At 39.2% G+C, this 26,791-nt stretch overlaps 1 protein-coding gene across 2 annotated transcripts in view; it reads left to right on the top strand.

Moving 5' to 3' along the window:
* The first annotated feature begins 5,123 nt into the window (after nucleotides 1–5,123).
* Nucleotides 5,124–26,791, top strand: part of LOC124161276 (aldehyde dehydrogenase, mitochondrial-like) — a 37,871-nt gene continuing 16,203 nt past the window's right edge. Inside the window, exons 1-2 of one of the 2 annotated variants that reach the window (XM_046537567.1) lie at nucleotides 5,124–5,232; nucleotides 15,435–15,539. In XM_046537567.1, coding sequence (XP_046393523.1) covers nucleotides 5,197–5,232; nucleotides 15,435–15,539 — 141 coding nt within the window. In that variant the 5' untranslated portion in view covers nucleotides 5,124–5,196. Of the gene's footprint in view, nucleotides 5,233–5,433; nucleotides 5,540–15,434; nucleotides 15,540–26,791 lie in introns of those variants that run through there. The other variant, XM_046537566.1, reaches the window with a different exon arrangement.

Raw genomic sequence — 26,791 nt, forward strand, 5'->3', positions numbered from 1 at the left:
ACATCAATTATGTGAACCAAGAAATTGCATATTAGCAAGCAGTAGCTGCATGAGAGACAACAGGAACGAAACCCTTGGGTCGGGTTCGCGGGATACACTCCTGGGGCAGGGACTATAAGCGATTAGCTTTTCTCCTCTGCCACCAGAAGGGGAAGGACGGAAAGGAACAAGGAAAGGAGGCGCCGCCGCGATAGGAGCCCGACGACGCCTCCAGGGAAAGGACGGGAAAGGAAGGAAGGGACGAGGAATCCTGCACCGTCACAAAGGCGGGCAGGTCCTACTACTAACGAAACCATGCTTACGCAATTAATATGCTACCAATTTTAGTAGATTTTCCTGTGAGGAAGAAAAATCTATCGATCAAATCGGTAGATTGCATGAGAGACACCCAGATCTCTGCTCATATTAGTAAAAATATGCGGAAAGAGATTTTCTCAGAGGCGTTTTCAGGGAGGGGCTCTCCCCTCAACCCCCCAAAATGAGGAAACCTTTTAGCTTAGCTATCTACCACGTCGCTTAGAGCTGTCAAAGTACTTCTTAAGCCCGCGCTTGTACTATTTTCATTCCTTTTTTACACTTCAATTTATAATTAACAATATTATATGGTGTTCTTATAATTTTAAAATGATATAATAGTATAAGGTTTTATTATTGATATTAGAATTACACATTCTTGACAGTTAAATTAGAAAAACAGTTCCCACAATGCCAAAATATTTTCTCACAATCTAATTCTAACATTTTACCATCAATTTTTCATTTATTCTCACTGAATGGGTTACAAAGTAAATTATAATTAACAAAGTTACCACAGGCCAGATGCATTATACCTCCAAAAACACGAAGACAAAGGCTACGTGATTCAATTGAATCGCCAGGCTGTACTTCACGAAATGCCCCTTCTTAAAAAATTTTAAACAATCAATTGCACTGAAAAAATATCAAAAATTAAAAATAAGAATAATATTTTTTTAATCCTAGAAAGTCAAAAAATTAAATCACAATTTATAAGATCACAATAAAAAGAGCAAAATTAAAATAAAGGAAAAAACATTTCTTTACCTGCGTCATCTTGGCCTCCATCTTCTATATTATTTCTACAGTATAGATACCTTTTTCTCAACTTATACGCAGCCAAACTCTACAAATGAGGTACTTACCAAAATGCACAGAATTTATCAGAGAACATGCGACGACATATCTTACATCCTAAATATTGCTATTGTATCCTAAAATTGGTTTTTAAATAATAATAAAAAAAAACCGGTAAATATTCCTGACGTTAACGGCGCACAAACTGATACATTTGTTCATTTGCAACAATATCTCGCATTCTTTAAATAACTTATATCAAAATGCGACAGATTCCACTTTCAAGTCTCCTGTTGATACGTAAGTATGAGTCATCATGTGCGTTTAACAGAGGATAGTGTAATTACTTCCAATGTTGTGTTTAAAGAGGTCTTCTGACCTCAATTTGTACATGAACATTCCAATTAAATTTGTACATAAGGCCCTGCCTTTTTTTCTACATTTTAAAATTAGAAACGCACCCTTCCCTCTGTGGACCTGCATTGAAAAGAGCGGGGGAAGCCCGCTGGGAGCGGGCGCAGCACGCTCGTAAAGAAATGATTTAAACATACGCTCGTGGCTCTTTAAGTTCTAAATGGTAGCTTAACAGCGAAAGGAGTAGAGAGTAGAAATCTCGACGTTTGCCAACATTCCAATTTTCTTTCTCTTCTTTTTTTTCTTGAAGCCTCAAACGTCTCAGCACCCGCCAAAATAACCTCCCGGTGAGTTGATACCCATTTCCCCATACGATACCGTATTTTCCGCTCGATTTCCCATTTAAATCCCTGCCAATTCACCCCACCCAATCCACCCCACAATCTTAGAGAGGGATGAATTTTTTTTCTTTCCGGCTGGGCAGGTAGCCTGTCTCACCCTTGTCATCCCTCGTCCTTGTATACATTTCCTTGAGTCATCAGTTGTAATGCGGCTTGGCAAGGCTTATAAACCTCTACGGAATCATATTTCTAGCCGCTTTAGGATGAAGTGGGTATCCATTTCCAATCGTGATGCCGCAACACGGGTTGCATTCAGACAATTTTGGTGGGGTTATTATCTTGGAAGCGTATGGAATGCCCAGGATTGTGTCTGCTGGATTTGAGGTCCTCTGAACGCTGCATAATGTTTCATTTTCCTCCCAGGCCTTGAAGAAATCCAGCGCATAATCTGCAGATGTTGCTCAGATTCAGTGAGAACAATTAATAGCCTCTCTAAAATATTTATTTTGCATTTAAAAGTATTGGACCAAGAAAATAATATCTAATAAGGCCGTAGTTAGCAAAAAATTTTGGGGGTTCACAATAAGGGGTACACTGCTGGGGATGGGGTTATTTGGAAGGGAGGGGGTTATTTAAACGCATTGCTCCCGCTATCTCAGTTTTTGTCGTGATTCATTACTTTTTAAAAACCTCAGCCATCATATTTAAATTTTTGGTATAAATAGAGTTGGGTTTGTCAACATTTTTCTGTCTCAAATTTAAAAATGTAACTTCCGCATTTTCTCAAAATGAAACATTCTCATAGTTGAGTAACAGGTAAATGTTAACTAAAGTATACTGTATAGGCAAAAATACAACCGGCATCTTCTTAAAAAAGTCACCAACACCAATTGGCGAATTTAGTCTACTTTTTTATTGATACTGGCAGGAAACGCATATGTCCATGACAAATTTTCTCATATGACCTATGGCTCAACTTAGAATACGTCATTTGGGGTATATTTCACGATAGCGAAGCGGTTGGTAAACAAATAGCGAAGTTCAAAAGCGCTTTGTCATGACAACATGACGCGACGGGCAGTGGCCTATGTGACGACCAGAGCATTTCCAAAAGTCTCCAAAAAAGTGAAGATGCTTGTCATGCCTGTTCCGCGACATGGGTACCAACACCCGTGAATTGCGTCCCCTAAAAAAATGAAAAAGTTGAACAAAACGCGTGAGATGAGCTCGTCACGGAAACGCCAAAAAATCACAAGTGCTCCTCTGTAGCTCCTTGTCTCATTCTGAGGTGATGGGCGTGTTCCGTGGCTTGATATCACGATGGCGGCAGAATTTTCGCCGCTATCACCTTGAGCAAGCACGGCTCGAGACGACACACTAATCCCCCGAAAAATTATGTAATGCGAATCGTATCTCGTGTTGTTTTACGAGAAGGAAGCGGGGAAGTCGCCCTTCCCTTCGCGACAACGGCTTCTCACAATGGTGATGTTCGCGAAGCGTGTCTCGCGCAGGACCCGTTCTTGAGACTGGTTGTATGCATGCATATACTAACTCCGTAGTGTCACCTTTACTCCAATATGACGAAACGCAAACGCGTCACATAAACAGAGGCGAGTAATGAAAACAAACGGGTTCTTTCGTAAGACACGGACAGTTAATTTCTTTTACGATTTCAATGGCGTGTATTTTATTCATTCTTTCATTCAAATGCCGGCGAAAAGAAGCAGAGGAGTAATGCTAAAATTATATGAAAGGATAAAATACGGAATGAAATGGATTGCGGATGATACGATGCATTAGTTGTATCGGAGAGGATAGCCAGAGAGTATGAAACGGCTGACGAGGATGACTGGATAAAAATGGTTTGATGAGGGGACACTGTTTTACCGTGAAGCTCTTTAATTAAAAAAAATGAATAATTATGAGGCCAATATTAAACTGAGTGTATGATGGAAATGCATAACGGATTAACTTAATTCACACATGCTATAAATTATTCATGACATTACATCGAGGAGAATAGGAGATTTGAATTGGGAAGTTCCTTAATCTATCAAAATTGCATGGGGTCACGTATGCATGCTATTATTTGCATGTATGTTATTCCTAATAATAAATAACATAGTATTGGATTTCATATTTTTTCGGTGAAAATTATGTTAATACATACTTTTCGGGTTTCTAGCCGAGTAAGAAAATTTGATAACGGAAAGGAGGAGGCAACAATGTCCTCCGGATTAAACAGATATATATTCAAGTACCGGAAGGAAGGCCTGCAATTCATTACTGCTCTGAAGACGATGGATTAGTATAATTGAATTATTATCTACGAATTTTCTTACTCGGCTAAAAATCCGATAATTGTTAATTAATAAATAATTTATCCATATTTTGAGAGACTACGAATTTCTGAGAAGATAAATAAATTTCTGAATAAAAATAAAAATTTTGCATGATAATTATTCAACCACCTAAGAAAAATCGAGACCAAAGTGAGGTAATGGCATTTTCTATGCACCATGAAAATTTTTAAAATGTAATAAGTTATTCAAAGGTAGTTAGTGTCAAGTTCGTGAGATGCCCATTCTCTTGGAACGATAAAAAAGTCTAAAGTTTGTTAACTATTTAAAGCAATGTCGCGTGTCAATTCGCTTAATTTTTATGTGATAACGGACATAATACTGTGTTGGAGGCCAAGCAAATCCTTTTCGAACATATGGTCTGGAATACTTATTCAATATTATTTTTAAGCAATATGAAGGTTTTTCACCTTCATCTGAAATAGCGCCGCATAAATGGAAAGAATAATAATTTAGGATCCATCGGAATCCGAATCGGTAATAGTTGTCTTTTTTCATTCCAATTGCTAATGAATAATAATCTTACGTAATGCTAATTTTTTCTTCTAGTGTAAGATTAAAGTTAAATTAAGATGGAAATGGGTTCTCATTTCCTAATAAGAATTATTTTTCGTTGGGGCAACTTTAGTAGACGATCAGAACTTACGGAAACAGATTTTTCATTCGCTGCAGCTTGGAATAATTGGAGTTTTGAAGGCAACCGTGAGTCATTTCTATGAAGTACTTTTAAATATTAAAAATAATTATTTTTTACACTCCAAGATGTTCAATGAGATTTCTAAGAACTTAAATTTATTTAATATTTATATTCATGTGTATCTCTGTCTTCATAAACGATATTTTCGACAGGATAAAAGTATTTCGAAAGTGAAATACAAAAAGCGAAGTTCGAAAGTAGAGCGTGAATTCAAATAGTTCAGACATTGCTCGACAGCGGCGCTGCCTGTCACGTTTCAATAAAAGTGCGCCTGCGCCAGATGTGGCCGGTTGTTGACGGCCGGCAGTGAGAAGCAGAAGAATACTTCCGGTGTTTTCATTTGATCTCCAAGATGCCTTCCAGGAATCCTACAATCAAATTTACCAAGGTAAATGCAACATAGTCCTCATGTATTTTTCTGTGGAATTTAATTTACCATATTTCACCTAGAGTAGCTACTAGCGTTGTTCACTTTGTGCTCCGTTGTATGTTTCCTTGGCAACGGCGGCATCTGTTGACGAATATCAAGGTTGTTAGGTTGACATACGTGATTTGCGAGTGATTAAGGAGTAATTACTTGCAGTGAAAATCAATCTTTGGCATACTTAAAATGTCGTTGTGCGGAGATAATTCCTATGTTACGAAGAGATTTCCACGTCGCCCTTCCTTATGTGTGCCGGCTTACTGCCCGTCACGTACGTACGTAGTTAATGTCAGTGCATGCACTTCCAAAACATTGGATTTCCATTTTAATTTAGAGTTATGTGGTGACTTTGTTCGTTACCGTTAATTGTGGTGGTACGTTGTCGATGTATCTTTCTGTATTGGCACGAGCTTTCGCATCTTTAGGCTCTAAAAATCTTTCTTGCTGATTGTTTTATCGTTCGAATCCGATGAAAATCAACAGGTGAGACTGGTTCATGAATTTTACCTCACATTTAGTGAACACTGCCATTATGAGGCATCTTAGCTCAGGATTAGTGCCGTGGGCTACCGGTTACTTGGTACTGTAATTTAGAAAAGCGTTCCTGTACATTACGCGATCCATTTTTTTATAACATACACTTTCAGTGAAAACGTAATTCAATTGCATCTTCTTACAATTTGCTCTTGGATAGCCGTGAGGTATTTTAATTTTAAGCTTAAATGTTGCCTGATCCACTTTTCTCTCATATTCATAGAGAATTAAATACTTGATATTGTGCCGGCATTCACTTGAAACGACAGGGATCGAATTGAATGCAAGACAACCTAGCAATTCGGTTAATATTTTCCTTTCTTCGCTTATCTCCGAAATATCCATGTTAGTAGTCATTCATTAAAATGAGCAGTCCTCCACTAAGCGGCGAGGTTTACCTGATATGCATCGTGAGTCCTGAATCGTCATCACTCGGCGAAAGCGTACACAAGCAATCCTCTCTTGTTCATGATATGCAAGACTTTTAATGCGCTCCCATTATCATTGCGTTTGTTTTGTATTACGGGGTATACTTGTGCCCACCCAGAACAAAGTTCTGGATACGGCCTTGCTTGTGCCCCCCTTCCCCCCAGAAAGAAATCCTGGATCCGCCTCTGTTCATGTCTTATTATTTTGTAATGATCTCCAATCCGGAAATTGGCGAGTGCCATGTTTTGAAGAGCGAAATGATGATCTCCTATGAGAGAACTTGTCTAAACCTATATCCCCAGAAAAATAGGTCAATTCGTAGTACCTCTTGCTCTCAGTGACCATTGTCAGACATTTTGGATTTATTTACGTACCGATTCCTCTATCCTCTCAAAAAATTATAGGAGATGGGTTTGCGTCGACCTGAACTTTCCTAATTTCTCATCTCGAGCCATCCCCTCCGCCAATTCGAGCAAGTTCTTGAACAACTATTGGATAGAAGTAATGAGGAACAAGTACTAGTAGATTGTAACTGTCGCCTTTATCTCATTTCAAATCAATTTTACTCATTGTCAACTGGAAAGGTGTCACGCAGGATGTTGGACCATTGATGTGGTCGACTCTTCTTTTGATCCATCCGTTGCCTCTGCTCTGCTCCAGCTCTGATATGCTAGCGTAATTTACCGTATTTTGCCTCTGTTAATTTCGGTACGTTCCTTCAAATTTTCATTGCGTTTCAGAATCACTTGTGGCCCTTTCACAAAACTTTCTGAATGTTGCTTACGTGCGAATCCTTGTAATCCGAAATGAATGTAAATATAAGCGACGGATTGTCTGACAATACTCTTGAAAAATGTCATAATCACTATAAAAGGCATCCACTTTTATTTTTCGGAAGATCTAGGCTGAATTTGATGGAAGGTGTTGTATAGGCATGTCATTTCAGATTAATATAACCTATCGATATTTCAACTTCACTCTCTTAAAGGTTCCACATCTTGTTGTGTCTTCATAGTTGGAAATTTACTGTCGGGTCTCGGATTACCGTTCGTTTTATTGCTGTATTTGTCAGCAATATTTTTTGAAGGTTTCGTAACGTTTACGGATGGTATCAGCTCTTAATCCCCGGTATCGTATAATCACCGGAATCTAATCGCTTTTCTCAGCTTCCGTGACCAATTTGGGATGTATGGGCGCGGGAAAAAAATACCTTTAAAGTTTGTGCCTGCTGTGTCTTTTACTTGATTGTAAAAATTATCAATGACTATAACTCTACGTGATCACATTGATTCTTTGTTATTTTCCATATTTTGGCATATCGTTCTCCTAACTTATATTAGTTTTAAGTATTTTTTTCCACTCTACCGTATTTTATATTACCTTATTTTTACTGAATTCGTCGTCAATCCTTTTCATCTACTCTTCATCGAACTCTGAACAACATTCTATTTACGCTTACCATCTCTTGGTAGTGACCAAGTTTTGGAGTAATGCCCCGCTATGATCCATTATACGATTAAAATTACCTTATCTTATTGAATGGCTGAAATGTATTCATATTTACCCTTAATAAATGAAGGAAACCTCCTTTACCCGCGAAAAAGGCTTAACCTACAAATGGGAAGCATGAACTTTAGATAGATTTCACGAGGGAGGAGCGTATGGCTCGCGTCTCAAAGTCGATTTATATTTTGTATTTTACTCGTAATTGTTGCATTCTCAAGTAGACCAGTGTGTAGTGGTAAATTAAAATTACCAATAAGATGAGTATAAAATATAAAAAATCGCCATCACGCCTCTTCCAAAACGATGAAGCGATTTTGAGTAACTCTTGGAAAATCAGGCTCGCTTATTTTTTAAACTTTTGACAGGAATATTTTCAATCCAAAAGAGAGCGTTTTTGAACGCCTATTACTTCATTTGCACGTTTTATGTTTATAACCTTTCCATCCTTGTTCACTCGATGAGTTCAGTCTTTTTGGCAGTTCGTCAATAACTCCGTCGTATGCTACGGATTTGTGAAACCCGTATTACCCATTTTTCATTGTCGTAGTTATAATATATTTCCATCCAAGACGCTCTTGGTTGGCCGTGACTCAGCTCCTCTGGTCCTCAACTCCCTATCGTGCCTATTTTCTGCTGTGTGGTTTGAATCTATGCATCTGTTTTACGTGCAGATACTAGGACGCTAACGCGTAAGTTCTGGAGTAAGTAGTCAGTGTACAATTCTAAGGTGACATCAGTTGAGAAAAATAATTGCGTATTGTAGTGGAACTCGGGCTGTCCACCGGGTGAAAGTCTCCATCGAAAACCGAGTCGGTTTTCGTCTTTAGGGCTAGTGACAGAGTATTCTTTGAGACCTAGAAAGCGAGGAAGCTTAATTCTCATGTTTTTTTTTGTGAAACCATGGGCGTATGAATTCGTTACGCTCTCGACTTTGGTTACCCTTCTCTCTCGAAACCCTCCTCCGAAAAGGAGTTTTAGGGGTTCCGGAAGGGTAATTCCCTTTTGTGGGTGGTCACTTGGCTTGGCGGACATCTGACACCCCTTGGTCACTGGGGATTTAGAGTGACATGCCGAGTCCTCGCGTGTGATACTCGAGATTATATCAAAATCTTTTCCCGCTCCGCAGTTAGCGCTTCTGTCATACGCTGTTTCTTTCTACACCGCCGCCGTTTATTGAACATGTTATGGAAACTTTGTCTTTTTTTAAATTTTTAATGGTTTTCTACCGTTGAAGCTGCAGTGACCACTCTTACCACACCCGGAACTAGGGCGGGGCAGAGGGAGCAAGTGCCCCAGGTGGCAGATTTTAGGGGGCGGCAAAATTTGAAAGGTTTTTTAAAAAAGTTATTTAATTTTTATAATCGAATTAGTTAACAATAATTATTAATTTATAATTTTTTAAGCAATAATATAAATAAAACTTATTAATAGTTAACATACTTTATGTGAAATATGATTTTATGCTTTCCGGCGAATAATGTGGGTAAACTTTTCTCGGGATTCCCACCGGGTTAATGTTTTTATAACGGCCAACGTTTCAGCCCTGATGATGAATATTCAGCCCTGATGATGAGTGCTGAGACGGTACTTGAAACGCTGGCCGTTATAAAAACATTAACCCGGTGGGAATCCCGAGAAAAGTTTACCCATACTTTATGTAATTTCAACTGCCGCATCTCAAAAAAATAGCTTACGTATGTATCATATTTTGGTGGTGGGGGAAGGGGAGAGAGGGGGATAAGGGGGAGGGGGGCGGCAAACTGATCATCCCCCCTGTCAAAACTCCTAGTTCTGGCCCTGCTTACACCTGGCTAGACTTCTCACTTTTCCCAAAACTAACGACTTAACTCCCCAAGGCAAACGAATCACCCAATGTGTCTAAAAAGTCTTTAATATGTATTTATCTAGCCTTCTATCTTTTGTGACTACTGCTCTTTGCCCATATCGACTGATTTAATTAAAATTTATGGCATACATTTTATTTTTACCAATTCTTTCAAAAATTTTGATGGTATAATCCTCCCAAGATTGAACCTCCCCGTGGGCACCGGCCCTAAGTTAAGCATCTTAAGTGCCTTAACTTAAAGTTGATTTATAGAGGTCATGACTCATCCATTCAATTAATCATTTTCCATTATAATTTTTTCACCTCTTCGGCGAAATGCTTTTCGGCCTTCTTCTCGCCCTTCCGCACTCTTCGCCTATCCTATCCCTCGGAATCATCCTCTATGTCTTCCCTCAGTTCATCCAAATTCAGTGTGTTATATCCTTCCATCATTAATAGCTTCCAGCATCCTCTCATCCCTCTAGACATACACCATCAACACCCTCAGTCTTCACCTTATCTCCTATATGTATTTTGATAACATTTTTGCTAATTTATTTCATTGACCCAAAGTTCAGGGAAACGATGTGGTGCAATTATTGCATGTTTATCTTATGGGTAGTGTTTGGTAGTGCAGTATTAAAATGGGAGGCAGTACCTCAGACCTCCTATCTCCGGCTGTATTTCCTCTTTGGCTCAATTTACACCCTACCTCCCATAGTTATATGGTCTTGAAACTTGTTCTTCTCTTCTCCGATTATCTAGCAGCTAATCTTTTCGCCATTATTTTCATGGTAAAAAAACTCTCCTAAATCGAGAATACAAGCTAAGCCATTCGGATTTCCAGATTTTGATTTGAATCTCGGGTGAAGCCCTTGGGCACCCCAAACAAAATATACTGAGTCAGAGGTAGTCCAGGAAAAGGATTTTCCCCCTACTCCGAATACGTGATACTCACATACCTGTGGGTTAGTCTGGGGTGAGGTCTACCCTCGCCTAACCATAGCAACCCCAGGGTTGAATCATTGCGTGAGTGAATTTGAATTTCATGGCCTTACTCGCGGTAGGTTTGGAATCAACTCGTATTTCCTTTTACCTCAGTTTTCAGTTTACAATGTATATAGTCCTCAACACTTACTCCATCCACAGCCTGTACTTCCTCGTTATCCAATCTTAAAGCGGCCATTTCCTCGTCCGCCATGTACGGCACCCAGCTATTTTCCTCTGCGTCCATTTCACCTACTATATTGCTATTTCTATTCTCTTATTCATTTTTTAACTTATACTTAATCTTTGGGAGGGGAAAGTCAGTGAATTGTCTTTTGCGTCGAATGTTAGTTAGCGAATGTTTGTACTCGGAAAAATTATGAAGGGTGATAAAGTATAAATTGGAAATGACGTACGAGTACACGGATTATTTTACATACTTGCCTGCACTAGAGAGGAATTTTTCTTAGTTTCTTCTGCAACTTTCTCGACTTGTACCCCGTCTTTGATCCACTTTATCTCTTTGCTTGTATCTCCTTCTTGTTTCGTATGCCTGGATTTTTTTATTTTTTGGTGCCGCTGTGTAAATTAAGATTTCCATTAAATCATTTATATTATTCGCACATGATTACGTCAACGAAGTTTCTAGTCAGTCCAAAATTCCTATTGAGATTTTAATTTTTTTCTGTATGATGCAGTGTGCGATTACGTTTACTGTGAATTTCCGGTGGCTTCCAAGTTCATATTGCTCTACCTTGGTATACCATACTTCACCAGCATCTCGCGTATGACCTTAAAGCCGATATACACGGGTAGAGGCGGTAAATATTTATTTCAGGCCATGTAAAGGACGTCCCTTTCCTCCACTCACGTCTCTCCACATAATTTTAAGGATATTTTCGAAAGACGATCAATATTGCCTCTATCAGCTCATGCAGTAACCCATCATTATTATCAGAAGGGGGTTAATTTGAGATGCATTATGCATTATGCATTGTTTTCCCACTTTCCCTCGAGCCAGAAAGATAATGTAGTTGGCCAAGGAGGCGTTTATGAAAACGAAAGCGTTGATGTGAGGGAGTCGTGTGAGTGAGAAGAAAAGCCTGGCAAAGAGTGTTATGGGGCGTTGAGCTGTATGGCGCGGAAACGTTGACCTCAGGATAGATGATAGAAGACCGTTTTATCTGAGGATTTTAATATAATAGGCATTTATGTACTCTTTCACCTTTCAGTATTTGGCCTAGTTCCTCGATCCTATTAATGTATTAGAACAAGGGTTACATTTTCTCCTGGAATTCATATAATTATGATGCAGCACGGCTTCATTAGTTCCTGGAATTCCTACACCCGGAATCCAGCACGACACATCAATTACGTTATAGTGCACTGCATACAGCTGCTGGATGCTGTGCATGCGTAGGATAGGATATGTATAGGGTTGAGCTGAATGTGGAATCCCTTGCAATGAGGAGGAAAGCGAGAAAATTACTGGGCGAGGACACTATGACGGGAAAAATATTGAAACTAATTTATTAATGTTGGGAAATCTTATATTTGGAAAAAATGATGTCCAAATAAAATAGTAACTCTATGAACAACGTTCCTAACACGATCTAGCATCTTTTCCCATAAATTTATACGTGAGTACTATTTTGCGACTTGAGCTGCAATTTGAGTACGCATGGGTGTGAAGTAATTATTAAGAAATTACAGTCAAATGCTCAATACAATTCTTTACATTGATCACACATTACCATGCAAAAACGGATGAATACCTACACTTGAAGGCCGTGAGGTGACAAATTTTTTACCATTTCAAAATGAGTTGAATGGCATCGTATTCCATTGGTTAGTAACCCTTAATCTCGTTTTTAGATTTGTGAACAAATTTTAAAATGCGTTCTCGTGGATTAAAATTTGAGTCACAATGACTTAATTTAATACACGAATAATTGACGTTATTAGTTTTTAATTTTAATACTTGCATTAAAACAACACTCGTAATAAAAAAACTGAGGTTCTCCTGCTATAAGTAAACGTAAAAAGACTCTCCTTGCCATTTCGTTTCCCCACCTTCAGGAAAAGATAGCGCTTTCCTGGAATCTGCGCCTCTGACGGGTAGGTACGCCATTAACTTAGACGGGAAGGCTAAGCTTGAGGAAAGCTAGGTTCAGCCGTAAGGAGAGAGAATGCTCGCTGCTAGCTTAAGTGTGTTCTCTCTTAACGGAAGACAGGAAGGGAGCCATCTCAGCGTGCCATCCGGCTTACGGATTAATTAAGTACTTCTTTAAAATGCTGGGAGGGGTTGGATTGCTCCGGAAATATCTCATCTCCCGCTAAGAGCGGATACAGATTTTTTCTGGGGGACGGGGAATACAAAGACCTGACAGGCATACAGTCTTCTCATATTTGAGATTAAAAACAACATACAGCAATTACTGTGCGAAATGTTCTCTCCATTTTAAAATGAAAGTAATTAATATGAAATTAAATGATTGAAGCTCCGTAATATATAAAACAAAACGAACATAATGATAACTGTATCTAAAATCCAGTTTTTTTTTAGCGTCGGTGGGGTGGGGGGCACGTGCCCCCGTGTTCACGTCTCCCCTCCCCTTATTTCGCCTATGTCTCCCGCTGATATTGGAATTCGGACCGTCCACATAGTGAGCCAGTAGGAAATTTTTTTAAGCGGAAATTAATGGAACTATGGATTATTTGAGGAAGATACTGACTTCAATTCACTATAAAATTTCATTGAAATGAGGTGTAGCTTTGAAAGTAGACCAAAAAAAGTAATAAATATTATTATTTCAATAGGGTGGTTTCCTATTATTTTTTTATTGCCTATATCGGAAGATTATTACTCCTGGAGTACGTATTTCACGCTTTTAGATTTTTAAATGACGATATCTATTTTTCGCGATTAAATGAAAAGTGAAAATTTTCAAGCGCGCGAAAACGCGACGGGTAAGGAAATCTCTCCGTGTGACGTATTTCTGGTTCCCCCTCCCGCCTTGTGAGGTGACCTTGATCGAGGCTCTGAGCGCTAATAGGACGCAGGATGCTAGAGGGTAGCTGAGTACCTTGCTGTCTGGTAGCGCTTGGCTTAAAAAAGGTTTATTTATACCTTATCAAACGAAGAAAACTTTCCGACCTTAGCCAGTTTTAATAGGAGATTATTAAGACATGTTTCCCTGAGCTCTGCGCCTCATGCATGCATTGATAATCTCAGACGATGTATAACTCCTATCTTCTCGTATAGAAACTAGGTCCCTGTGACGTCACGTGGAGTGGCATCGCGAGGGCGCCAATCTGGCCCTTTTCAAATAAGGATAAAAATGGACCATTGCCATTCGTCTAAATCGGTATTTCTAAAACGAAATAATTTGTATATTATGAATACAGTAATTGTGGGTAACAAATCGCAATCAATGCCTTTCGGTTTCTTTGATGAAGGAAACTACCCTATTACATAGTGTAGGTTCATGCTACGGATTTTGCCGCCTTTGGTAACATATCATGTGGCTTTGACCACTTTTCCTCCCGCACGATACGCCATCCTTGCTAATTTCATGTTTGTCCACCGTGAGCAACTCGGTTGACACATTCGGTGGCTTAAGTTCAACTCTGATAAGGTTTAAATGTACTCATCCCCATAATTCGCCAGCAATCCTGAGACTTGTTTGATGTACCTGTCCACTCAGTTGTTTATTGAGTGATTTTTAAAATGTTTAACGTAGTTTTTCTATATTGTAATCTGAAGCCTTCCTCACCCTTTCTTGCCATCCACTTATCTGTGGACAATTGTCTTCATTAGGCGATCATATCTCATAATATGTTAAGCTGTTCCGTATTCTTTGTAACGTTTTAATAAGATTTATCCTTAATACCATTGTCCTTAGCACAAATTCATTACTCTTTCAATCGATCCATTTTATTTTCTTCATTCTACTTAAATCTTCGCATTTAGAAGCCTCACCCACTATTTCTCTGCTGCCATCATTGTTCATGCCTCAAGGACATATATGACTATGTTCTAGAAGCTCAAGTTCTAATGAACTGTTTCTTTGCTTTTCTATTATACCTCTTGCTCTAAATAGACCCTTATTTTTGTAGAATACCTTTATCGCCTGTGCTACTCTATTGAAGACCTCCTGCTTTCACCTTTCGATGGTGTTGATTCATCTTCTTAGATTTCAACTCTACACCTCTCCATTCATTCACCTCTTCAAATTAACACTAGAAGTGCCGTCTTTTTTTCCATACCTAAATGCCATGCGGACAGCGGTCATTTTGACTGGTAGGAGCTTTCTTTCGTTATGGTGATGTGTGCAAATAAATTATTTCATATATTCTCTTTTGAAGAACGATTAATTTATTCTTAACTCAAATTAGCAATAATTTCAAATAATAAATATTTTTTTAAACAATTTAATTTTTCAACTTGGACAAAAATTAGGTAAGTAAGGTCTTAGGTAGTCAATGCAATAATCCTGTGATGTAACTGCATAGAATTTAAAAAAAATGTATAGAAACTTGCAGAGAATCAGTTGTGAGTTAAACCTTACTGCTACTCTTAAAACTATAAAAAATTTAATTCAAGCATACCGAACAGAACATTGATACCGGTCAAAATTACAACCCTGGCTCTTTTAGGTATATCAGCAAATATTTCATATTTTATGCAGCCGATTATAAACATTTTTGGCGTGTGATCGGAGGACAGAAGTTCATTAAAATTCACGAAATATCAACAATTTTTAACCGTCTTGAAGGAAGAGGAGTACATTTGATATTAAAAAAACGGCCAAAATGACCGCTCAGGAGCTTCTAGTGTTAAAAGTGAGCTTATTATGCTTATATTGTCTTTTCTCATTTGCAGTTGTTCATCAACAACGAGTTCGTGAATGCAGTCAGCGGCAAGACCTTCCCAACCATCAACCCTACGAACGGAAAGAAGATCATCGACATCTCCGAGGCAGACAAGGTAATCATTGATGGAAGAATTTGATGCATACATTTAAAGCGGGAATGGATAAATTTCGGTTATTTAATCGTTAGCTTACATATCTTACCTAAATATTGATTTTTGAACCCTTATAATGGTGTAATATTGAGACTTTTCTCTCAAACCAATGTTTCGAATGTGACAAGGATTAATTGCACTCATCTCCATCATTCTTCAGCATTCCTGCTATTTATTTGGCGCCTTTTCCATTCAGTTCAACATAGAATGATTTTATAAATTGCTTAACGCAGTTATTACCTCTGTGTTTTAATCCCTAGTCTTCCTAACCCTTTCTTGCCATCTAATTATCTGTCGGCAGTTGTCTTCATTAGGCGATCATTAATTTGAATCGTCGTGTAGAAGGCACTCACAAAAGCATTATTACAACTTCGTATACGCAGCCATGACCATTGAAGGAAAATTTTTTCGAAAATTTGTGTTGAGAAAGAAAGAGTTGAATTTTTTAACGAAACTTAATTATAATTTAATATAATTAAAAGGGATAAGCTGTTTTGCAAAATGAATAATTAATTTATTTTTATAGCTAGAATCACCAGTATTGTTTCAAATTCATCCCATGTAGGGCGCGCGGCGAAGAAATTTACGTAAGTGCGAGAATAATTCCATTGTTTTTGATACATAGTCATGTATTAGTTTTCGGAATTCGTCCTGGTAATTGGGACGCTAACGTCAACGTCGCCAGCCAACAAGTACATTAGTTCGCCGTGAAAAACTTTCTCGCATGGGAGAAAATATCCACTAACGCCGATTATAATTTAACCAAGGTCATTGTGCTTTCCTCAGCTTACATAATGCTCTAATTTCGAGTAACAAGCATGCTATTGAAGGACTTCCAATGCCCATACCAGCGTACCTGAGCCCTTGTGCCCCTTAGTACCTGCTTATGATATTCCTTGATTAAAACACAAATGGTAATTTTCACACTATTTATTTAACACTTAACGACCGACCATGGTTTCGACACATTGTGTCGTCTTCAAGGAATTTTTTTCCTTGTGCGGAAACCAAAAATTCTGTGCGGAATCCTAGAATGCATAGTTCTCTGTGCGGAAACAAAAAAATCGGAAGCCAAAATCGTTTTCTCAGGCGATCATTTGTATTTTTCATGAAACTCCTGCATTAAGAATTCCGAGATCGATATTAAGTGATGCAAAATGTGTATCAGTGGAAAGAATAACTTGGGATAAATTTCAGGATGTGTTTTCTTAGCACAAATTGGAATCGAGCACTGATTTTAATTGTTAAACATTTGTAGGTGTGCGTTATTTAATTCATTCCTACTATTTCATAGATCTTCGGTAAATACATATAGCATCTTTGCGCTCACTCCCGAGAACTTAAGAGGTCCTTAAAAATGATGAGAGGGTGTTTAAATAAGTTTGCTTCCAAATAGAATTCGTGGATTATTATTTATTTTAAGTGATCTAATTTCAATTATTTCACAAAGTTTAGCAAAGCATCTCAAGTTTCCCAAATTGTTGTCAGTTGAAATAATAATGAGAGAAATATTCATAATTTCGGTATTGAGTTCTTTAAAAATACGTTCTCGGACGTTCATAGCATGTATTGCTTGCAAAACAGTGCCTCTTTTTATTTTATGCAGTTGCTAGCAAGTTGCTGTGTCTGAAGGATGCATCCTCTGATAATACCGTTGTACGAGGTGTGTTCAAAAAATATCGCGACTTTTGTGTTTTTTCAAAAATTATTTATTTATTCATGAATATCTATTTTGTCCCCTTCAAAGTAATCCCCATGAGGTATTATACACTTGTGCCAACGGTTTTTCCAATCTTCGAAGCACTTCAAAAAATCATTTTTTTAAATCTTGTTCAGCTCCTCCTTCGATGCCGTCTTTATCTCGTCAATCGTAGCGTAACGTCGTCCTTTCATGGGTCTCTTCAGTTTAGGGAACAAGAAAAAGTCACAGGGGGCCAGATCTGGGTAATACGGTGGCTGCGGCATCATTAGTGTGTTGTTTTTGGCCAAAAAGTCGCGCACAAGCAACGATGTGTGAGCAGGGGCGTTATCGTGGTGCAAAAGCCAAATTTTGTTCTTCCACAAATCCGGGCGTTTCTGGCGGATTGCTTCGCGCAAATTGCGCATAACTTGCAGGTAATATTCCTTATTGACCGTTCTACCCTGTGGCAAGAACTCATGATGCACCACGCCCCTGCAATCGAAGAAAACTGTCAGCAAAACTTTCACATTCGACCGAACTTGGCGCGCTTTTTTCGGTCTTGGTTCGTGCGGCAGCTTCCATTGAGATGATTGAGCTTTGGTTTCCACGTCATAACCATAAACCCACGATTCGTCACCAGTTATGACCCTCTGCAGCAAATTTGGGTCGTCGCGGACCCAAACCCAACCCAACCCAACCCGACCCGTCTCATGCCCAAATCATTGATAAAAATCGAATGGCACGAGCCAATCGATATGTTTAGGTCCTCAGCAACTTCTCTAACGGTGATTCGACGATTGGCCAATACCATTTTCTCCACTTCATTAATTTTTTCGTCTGTTGTTGAAGTGCTCGGGCGTCCGGCACGCTCTTCGTCGTTCACATCTTCTCGGCCTTCTGAGAACATTTTGTACCACCGATAAACGTTGCTTCGGTCCAAGTTAGCTTCTCCGTATGCCACAGTCAACATTCGGAATGCATCCGCGCACTTAATTTCGTTTTTTACGCAAAATTTGATACAGGTTCTTTGATCCATGGTAAAAATCGAAGACGATCCAAAACACGTGCAAGCAAAGCAGCTGTCAACAATTAAGTAAACATTCAAAATGGCCGAGCTTGTCGGCATAAGAGACAGACATGAGTACCAACATAACGCCACAAAAAAATCGCAATTCGATTATACGTAACCCGCGAAAAATTCAAAATTCGCGATACTTTTTGAACACACCTCGTATGTTCTGAATGACTCATCACACTGGCATGGAAGGATTAATGTTGCTTCTTTCTGAGGAAAAAGGGACAAAAATATCTCTTTTACGGAAATATGTAAATGTCATCTTAGTGTGGTTTCTTCGTTTAAACTCGGAGGCTAGGCTTCAAAAACAGGCTTTTATCATCTCTCACTAAATTGTACTACTTCTGACGCAAGAGTAATAAAAGCTATTGATAATCCTGTGGTAAGTAATCTTTTTCGATTATAGAAATGTAATTTACAGTCAAGGACTGCGGCTTGCGCTGCCGTGCTTATGAAGGGGAAGTATGACATGATTCATCATCCCCATCGTTGTCATTCACGCCGTCTGGTATTGCATTGATATTCTCCTTCCTTCATTAAAAGGACTCATAGTAAGGCACTGAAAACGGTGTCTATCCGCAGGGTAATCAATAGCTTTCGCAAATAAAGATCTTATGGAGTTACGGTTCTATGTTAAAGTGAGTGATAGTAAGATGAGAAGTTTTCAGTGCCCCGCCACCGAGTTGAAACGAAGATACCACACTCGATTCATGCCCGATTGTGGAAGTACTTTCATTCTTAACGTTTACGTGAACTTCTTCCTTTCCAGAGTGGTTTTTCTATTCAACGAGCCTTCAACGAACAGTTTTTTTTCAATGATAAAAACATGTAACGCTAATTTAACTGTCACTTCTCGTCATTAAATGCGTTCCGATTGAGGAGAAGCATAACATTTCTAGTACGCGATCGTCGTTTTGATTCAAAGGTTAAGTAATCTCGTGAGATGGTTTGAGCGTAGCCAATGTCATTTTACATGTATCGAAATGGGACCATTTCGTTGCAGCTCATTCTCACCTCTTTTCCTGAAAGAAAAGAGATGGAGAAATTTCATGTCGTTATCACTTTTTATTTTATCTACTTTTAAATCTATTAATGTTACCTTGAAGGAGGTAAGGCGGGGAGTGTAAGAATTCCAGCTGTGTATATGAATATCATCAAAGCAGTTTCTTTGAGTGTACCTAAGATTTTATTCCAGTCTTTCATTTTCAATTGAATTAATACGATTTATTTGTTGGAGAGACGTGAAAGTAGAGCTCATTACGGTTTCTAAGGGTTCGCCAATGTATTTTTATCGTATTGTCACTCACTTTCATTGATAGCGTTATATGTATATTAAAATTTATTTATTAAATGCCCTATATAATTGATATTAGCTCTCTAATTTGTATATGACCTGTTATTGTTTCCCTCTTCAAGTGCCGCGCCAACGAATCATGTGCGTGAATCATGGTGATCCCCCAGGGCACTCACGTTGTTACTATCTTAAGACGACATATTTCTCCTTTCACAAATCTTGCGTTAAATCTTGGAAAGATGAGCTGGGGATTAGGGCTCTTGGATGACAGTGAGTCACGCTATGAGTAATGTGTCTGGGCATTGCGGATTTTACTCCTGAGGTATAGAATTTTTGTTCAGTTAGCTGTCTGCTACTCAACAGTTGTCCGCGGTGCCCTGATAATCTGTACGAAAATGTGGGTAGTACCCCGGGTAATTAAGTAGCGTCTCGGAAAAATGTGCATCTACTATGCCTTGAAGAATATGTTTTTATAGCGTTTGAGGACGATTTGAAAATTTGTGCCCAGTATGTTTTCATGAAATGCGTGCTCTGAACACGGATGTATTGAACAGGGACGGGAGAGATTACTTTAACCCTGACAGGATAATTCCTGTCAGAACTACTTTAACCATAAATCTTCAGTCTCTGAGAAAATTGAAATTGATTAATGGCTTCTTGCTAAGACTGGAAATTCCTTCTTCCGCACTGTAAAAATACTACACCACACTTCATACTATTCAGAATCCTTGTCTTTAAATAATTACATAACGACCATCTCATAAGCTTCTTCCTGTTCTTGAACGCCTCCCTTGCTAACGCAATCCTCTTCGTAGTGTACTTACTGCTGTCTCCGTTTTAATCTGTTGCGCTGCCTAATTAGTCGCATTCCTCCACCTCCTCAAGTTTCTGCCCATCTACTTTTATCTTGAGTCTCATATTCCTCGCTCACGATAATTTACAAAACCGCATGACCTCGGTCTTCTTGTGATTAATCCTCATCCCATACTCCTGGCATCGCTTGTCCAACGCCTGTCTATCCACTACAACCTGTAGTCCCTTCGCTGACTGGTTAATCAACGCCTGATCATTCGCGAATGTAAATGATTTAAACATCATTCCTCCCACTTTTACTCCAGCTTCCAACTCATCCAACGCCTCTCTTACCATCTCCTCAGAGAACATGTTAAAAAGCGATGGCGATAATGGATAGCCTTGCCTCACTCCGCCTTTGCCTGCTCATCCTGATTCTCCGTCCGGTTCCCTCAAGTGCGCATTCTGGGCCATATAGAGAGTACGAATGAGTTGCCCTCCCTTCAATCCATGCCTATATTCTTAAGGATCTCCATTTACTTACGCAGCTCACTCTATAAAATCCTTATTAAAAATCCACGAGGCAAGCGTACACTTCCTGGTTATATTCTAGGTTATTACCGCTATTGAATCTCGAATTGGCTCTCTTTTTCTAAGACCAAGCTGATCGTCGTCTATATACTCGTTTTCACTTTTTCCAATCGTAAAATCCTCAGTGCCAATTTCTGCCGCGTGCGATATTAAGTTAGTAGTCCTAAAATCTTCATTTTCTGCGTAGTTCTCCTTTTTCAGTAGCGGAATTAGAACAGTTTTCGCGAGATCTCTTGATTTTTTAAAACGATAGAAAATAACAAAGCAAGACACCATGGTTTATCTGTTTTAAGTAACCAAATAGCAGATTAGAGTTGAGATTTAAAATAATAAATTTTTTCAAAGTGCATCGGACTATCGATATTTTTGGGATTAAATTCATTTAAATTTTTACATTACAACACATGAAAGATTTTAATATGTCATTTTGCTGCCAGATATTCAATTTGAAGTTTCAGGAAGGTGAAAAAGTACAGATGTACTCTGGGTAAGTCATTTCTAGTTAATGAAGAATGATAAAATTTGAAGTGTGAGTGTTATAAATCCCCCCTTTTCAATCTTATCGCGAGCTGTCAAAGAGCTCGGCAATAAATCATCTCCTCATCGCTGGCATCCTTATCTTTGCATGGTGGAAGACTTTTTCTTGTGTTTGATTGGGGTGAAAATCATTGACCCATCGACCAGGTTCCCGTGTACACCTTTCAAAATATACTCAAGGTCAAGGAGTAAGAGTCCGTGAAGCGATGTCTAATCCAATGCGGCTTCGTCTTATTTCAATATTAATTCAACATACTCCATTTCATATGAGGAGAAAAATTACGATATAATATTTCACAGGTGGAGCATGGTGGCCCTGTGTGTGGTTTATTGGGCTACTTATCTTGGAGTCCCGGATTCAAATCCCGGGTGAAACTTTGAGACTCCCCCCCCTCCCAACAAACAAAACTCCTCGAAGTGCGTGGTGCCCCAGGGAAACGAACTGGTCCTCATAAGCTGACTGAGTGAAGTCCACACGCCTGTTGTTAGTCGGGCGTGAACCCTACTCTCACCTGTATAAACCTTTGATTAAACCCCTGAATGAGTTTTAGTATGCCGAACAGTTGATGGAAGTATTTAAAAACCTCACTTTGTACTACTATTGAGTTGACGTTGGCGCCAATTTCACGCCTTGTAAAATTTAATACTTCTCCAAGTAATTATTTCTCGGGGGACTTATTCTTCAATTTTTCCCACATTTTGCAAATTCGTTTGAGCATGGCACCCCACAAAGCCTAATGCGTTAAAAGTTAAATATAGAAAAAAATGCAATTTTCTCATTGCTTCTTTATAAAATTGCATTAAAAATCCTCAAATTTCTATAGAGATCCTGTAGATCTGCAGATTTCTGTTAGCAATGTTTTTCTGTGTGCATAAAAAAAATAATTGCGACTTGGCTATGAATCTCGTTTTAAGAAAAAATATAGGGAAATGGGTCATAACGTATCAATGAGAATGAAATTAGTATACTGACCATGACACCCTCGAAGATTTCAGCGAATAGATGGAGTTGATCGAGTCAAAATACGTTAGTTGATTAATAATGGCTCAACACTTCCACAGTCTTCAAAAACTGTGGGAAAAAATTACTTTTTCATTGACTTATTCCCATTTGAAAGTTTTTGGGACTTACATTTTCAAACGGATTAATTAGCATAATATTTTCATAAAGTGAGAGGCATTCACGAATTGGTCTTGGAGTGGCGTTGCCGTGGCACGACCTTTAATCTTTTAAATATTTTTTTAACGCTTCCATGACATCGTTTACCACTCGGCAATGCTCTACATGGTGGAAGAATTTTAGAAACGTATACGGCGTGGGCAGAGGGCTTGGATGGATTAAGCATTAAGCGGGCAGGGAATGTTAAAAACCGTGTTTAAGGGAAGATATTAGGCTAAAGGGGAAGGGGGAGGTATAGAGTTGGACTTATAGGTGGTATGAAAGGGAATAGGCGTTGGCGTGAATAAAAGAGGGAAGTTCAATTTGGGGAGAGGGGCCAGGCGGGAAGATTCGCAAAATTTTCCATGCGTAAATCTACCATAACCTGCAGGGAATACCCATAATATATATAATCAATTACATCGATCGGAATATATTGCATTACAATTAATAGGCAGTTTAAACTGTTCATGCTAAGGAAAGAAAATATAATAAATATATATACTGTAAAGCTTCAGTTATTAATTTCTATTCACACTTACTCCCAGTGTATAACGCATGTGAAAGGGATGTTTTTAAACAATACTTACAAAATGTTGGAGTAAGATTAATTTTTAGTGAGTCGACTGTGTGAGTAATTTTTACTCACACAGTCCCGGCGGAACCTCTTCAAGTTTTCCATGATTCACTCACACAGTCCCGGCGGAACCTCTTCAAGTTTTCCATGATTCTTTGGCTTCTTAGCACTGCTCCTACTTTAAATCGAGCGCAAATCTTGGTCCAGTGCCCTCAGGCCGACATGCGACGCTAAGCGATAACCTCTCGCTCTAAGCCATCCAGCTATTCGGCTAAGAGCAGACGATTCACAGAGATTAATGCGGTAGGGGTAGCTGTGACCTTGTGTGGTGACGGTTGCAAGGTCCTCTTGCTAAAGGCATAGCTTTATATCTGAATCCTGAAAGTTAGATAAGTCGGTCGGGTAATGATGTAGACCATTGATGGGAAAGGAAGGAAAACTTAGCGGGCCAATATAATTTACTATAAAACAAAAATGATATATTTTGCAAAATTCTTGTGCTTTTTATCATTTTAAGTCCTATTGATAACTGATTAGTTATAAAGGAAAATGTGGTGAATGAAACTGTGACCGCATTTCTAATCTTTTCTCATAACTTGGATCGAACTGGGATGCACTTACAATTAGTCTCGAAAAAGAAGTTAAATGCTTTTCTCTCAGTATGTTTCTTAGGCAACTATTTGAAGTTTTAATGTTGAAAACTCCTGTTTGCATATTTATGGTGAAGTAGACTCAGCAATAACTTTCTGGTCATAAGACGTCAGATTTGGGATAGTGGGCTTCGACAAGGACTACCGGAAGTTGTTGCTACAAAGTTACCGGCAGCCTGTGCCTCTTACTCTAAACATAACATTCCAATATCTAAGATAAGTTAATGTATTTCTTTGCCGTTTCTGATAGAAAACAGAAGAGGAGAAAATATTTATTTTTGTTAAGCCTGTATTCTTTTCATGAGGCATATTCGGAATAATTCCGCGCGGGCCGAATAGAATATTTCAGAGAGCCGCTGAGGGCCGTAGAATGCCCATCACTGATGTAGTCAACTAATTAGCAACTTCCTGAGTACCGTCTTGAAAGGGTTAAGTAGGGAGGAGGGTTATAGCTAAATTTAGTTGTAACAGTAAAAAAAATCAAATTGATGAATACTGAATGTATGGGAGCGGTTGGTACCTGCACCCGGTAGGTATGTGCCGGTGAATTTCGCCTTGTTGGAAACTCATCAGGAAATTACCGTTTTGATGTATGGTGACGCTTCCGGGCGAGCAATATGAAATATTATCATTCTATAGAAATCAGATTGTGCAAATTCCGCTTAAAATTAATTTATTCATGACCCAGTTTCAATAATTTATGTAATATTTATCGTAGGTCTTTAAAGACCTGCACTCCAAGCATAAGCGGATCTAGGGGGGGCACGGGGTCACGTGCCCCCCACACCCTTAAAAAATATGCAAGATTTTTAATACGGTCCCTTTACCATTGCGTTTGTTTTGGATTACGAGGTATCTTGTGCCCCCCAGAACAAAATCCTGGATACGGCCTTGCTTGTGCCCCCCCACCCGGAAAGAAATCCTGGATCCGCCCCTGACTCCAAGGCATTAATCAACGTTAACAATTGAGGTCACGAAAAAGAAAAACTCAAATTATTTAATATTTAGGCTCAAAAATGTTTGAAATAGTTGATGGGCGCATCTTAAGGAGACATAAATCGTTTAAATTCGCACCAAAGATGTAATCTGTAGAGGCATTGAAGAGATGACTGAATATTAAGTTGTACTGAAAAATGAGGAGGACTACTAATTATAGATCAAGTGTAATTTGACTTTAATATGGCTTTGCTAAGGGCAACAGTTTTCCATGTCATTCAAGAAAAACGTGAAAAAATTGACTTTGTACGCCCCTCCCACAAAACCCCGCTCCGGTCTCTGGTTTTAGTGTATTGTTAATGGCGATGTAAAAGATATTTCCGTGACATGAATTATTTCACCTAATCGACCTTCTTGGTCTTCGTTGATTGGACTACAAAGCCTCTCGAAGACGAGAGTTTTGTTGTAGACTTTCGACTTGCAATGCGGGGAGACTAGAAAGTGGAGCTCCGTGCAGGAATGCAGCAATGACGCGACCTTGAACCGATATTGTGGAGCACTCACAATAGGCTGGTTTCCTATTTTTTTATTGCCTAAATCGAAAGATTATTACTCCTGGAGTACGCATTTCACGCTCTTAGATTTTTAAACGATTATATCTATTTTTCGCGATGAAATGAAAAGTGAAAATTTTCAAGCGCGCGAAAACGCGACGGCTTAAGTATGAATGCTGGAAAAGCCGGCGTGAGGTCATTCTGGTTCCCACTGCCGCCGTGTGAGGTGACCTTAGGGCGAGGATATGTGCGCCGCTGCGATGCAGGCTGCTAGCAGGTAGCAGAGTATCCTGCTATCAGGTAGCGTTTGGCTTAAATAAGGATTATTAATACCTTATCAAACGAAGGAAACTTTCCGACCAGAGGCATTTTTAATAAGGTGATTATTAAGAGATGTTTCCCTGAGCTCTGTGCCTCATGCATGCATTGGTAATCTCAGACGATGTAAAACTCATGTTTACTCGTATAGCATCCAGGGTCCTGTGACGTCACGTGGAGTGGCATCGCATGGGCGCAAAGCTGGCCCTATTCAAATGAGGTTAAAGTTGATCATTAACATTCGTCTAAACTGGGATTTCTAAAACCAAATAATTTGTATATTATGAATATGTACACTTATGTTGGGTAACGAATCGCAATCAATGCCTTTCGTTTTCTGTGATGCAGGAAACTACCCGATTTGTAGGGTATCCATGTACTACTACCCTGCCATGATGTTCTTCGGGGAAACGCGCCCCGCATCGACCGCTTAGACTGCATTACGTATTCAATCGGCATTCACCTGTTGCTTCTCACAAACTGCGACCTTGACGGAGGCAGTGGAAAGAATCGTATTCCCGCGGTGACCCCTATAGAGGTGATCTAGCGTTGGATAGCAAGACCGTAGTCAGAAAAAAATTCAGGGAGGTGGGATATCACTGGGAATAGAGGCGTCCCCCGATGCTGGCGGGTAAAAGTCTCGCCTGTCGACTTGAAGGTCGCGATTAGATGAGTTTACTTCACGCTGCCAAGGGTAAGGATGAATGTGGTTTATCCTAATTGTTAACTGCTAGGACTGCATGTTTCTATTTTCGTAAGTTGATCGAAGGCGAAATTATTATTGCTATCTCTAAACCGTTTCAAGGGTAATGGGTATCCCTAGACCGTCTCGCTCGCTACGGCTTGGGTTGCATTGTTGTTCCGCCTGGTTTCTGAGTGCCTTGTCATCCGTAGGGACATGCTTCATATACCGGCGGTGGAGAAGCGCAATAACTTAACCTTTAAAGGACGGCTTAAAATCCCAGATGTATCACTGCATGGCTTTAAAATATGAGCAGCTCTCCAGTTGACCGCAAGGCCATAAACGAAAACATTACGTGGTCCATTTT

Source organism: Ischnura elegans, chromosome 6 (assembly GCF_921293095.1).
Source record: "Ischnura elegans chromosome 6, ioIscEleg1.1, whole genome shotgun sequence".
NCBI lineage: Eukaryota > Metazoa > Arthropoda > Insecta > Odonata > Coenagrionidae > Ischnura > Ischnura elegans.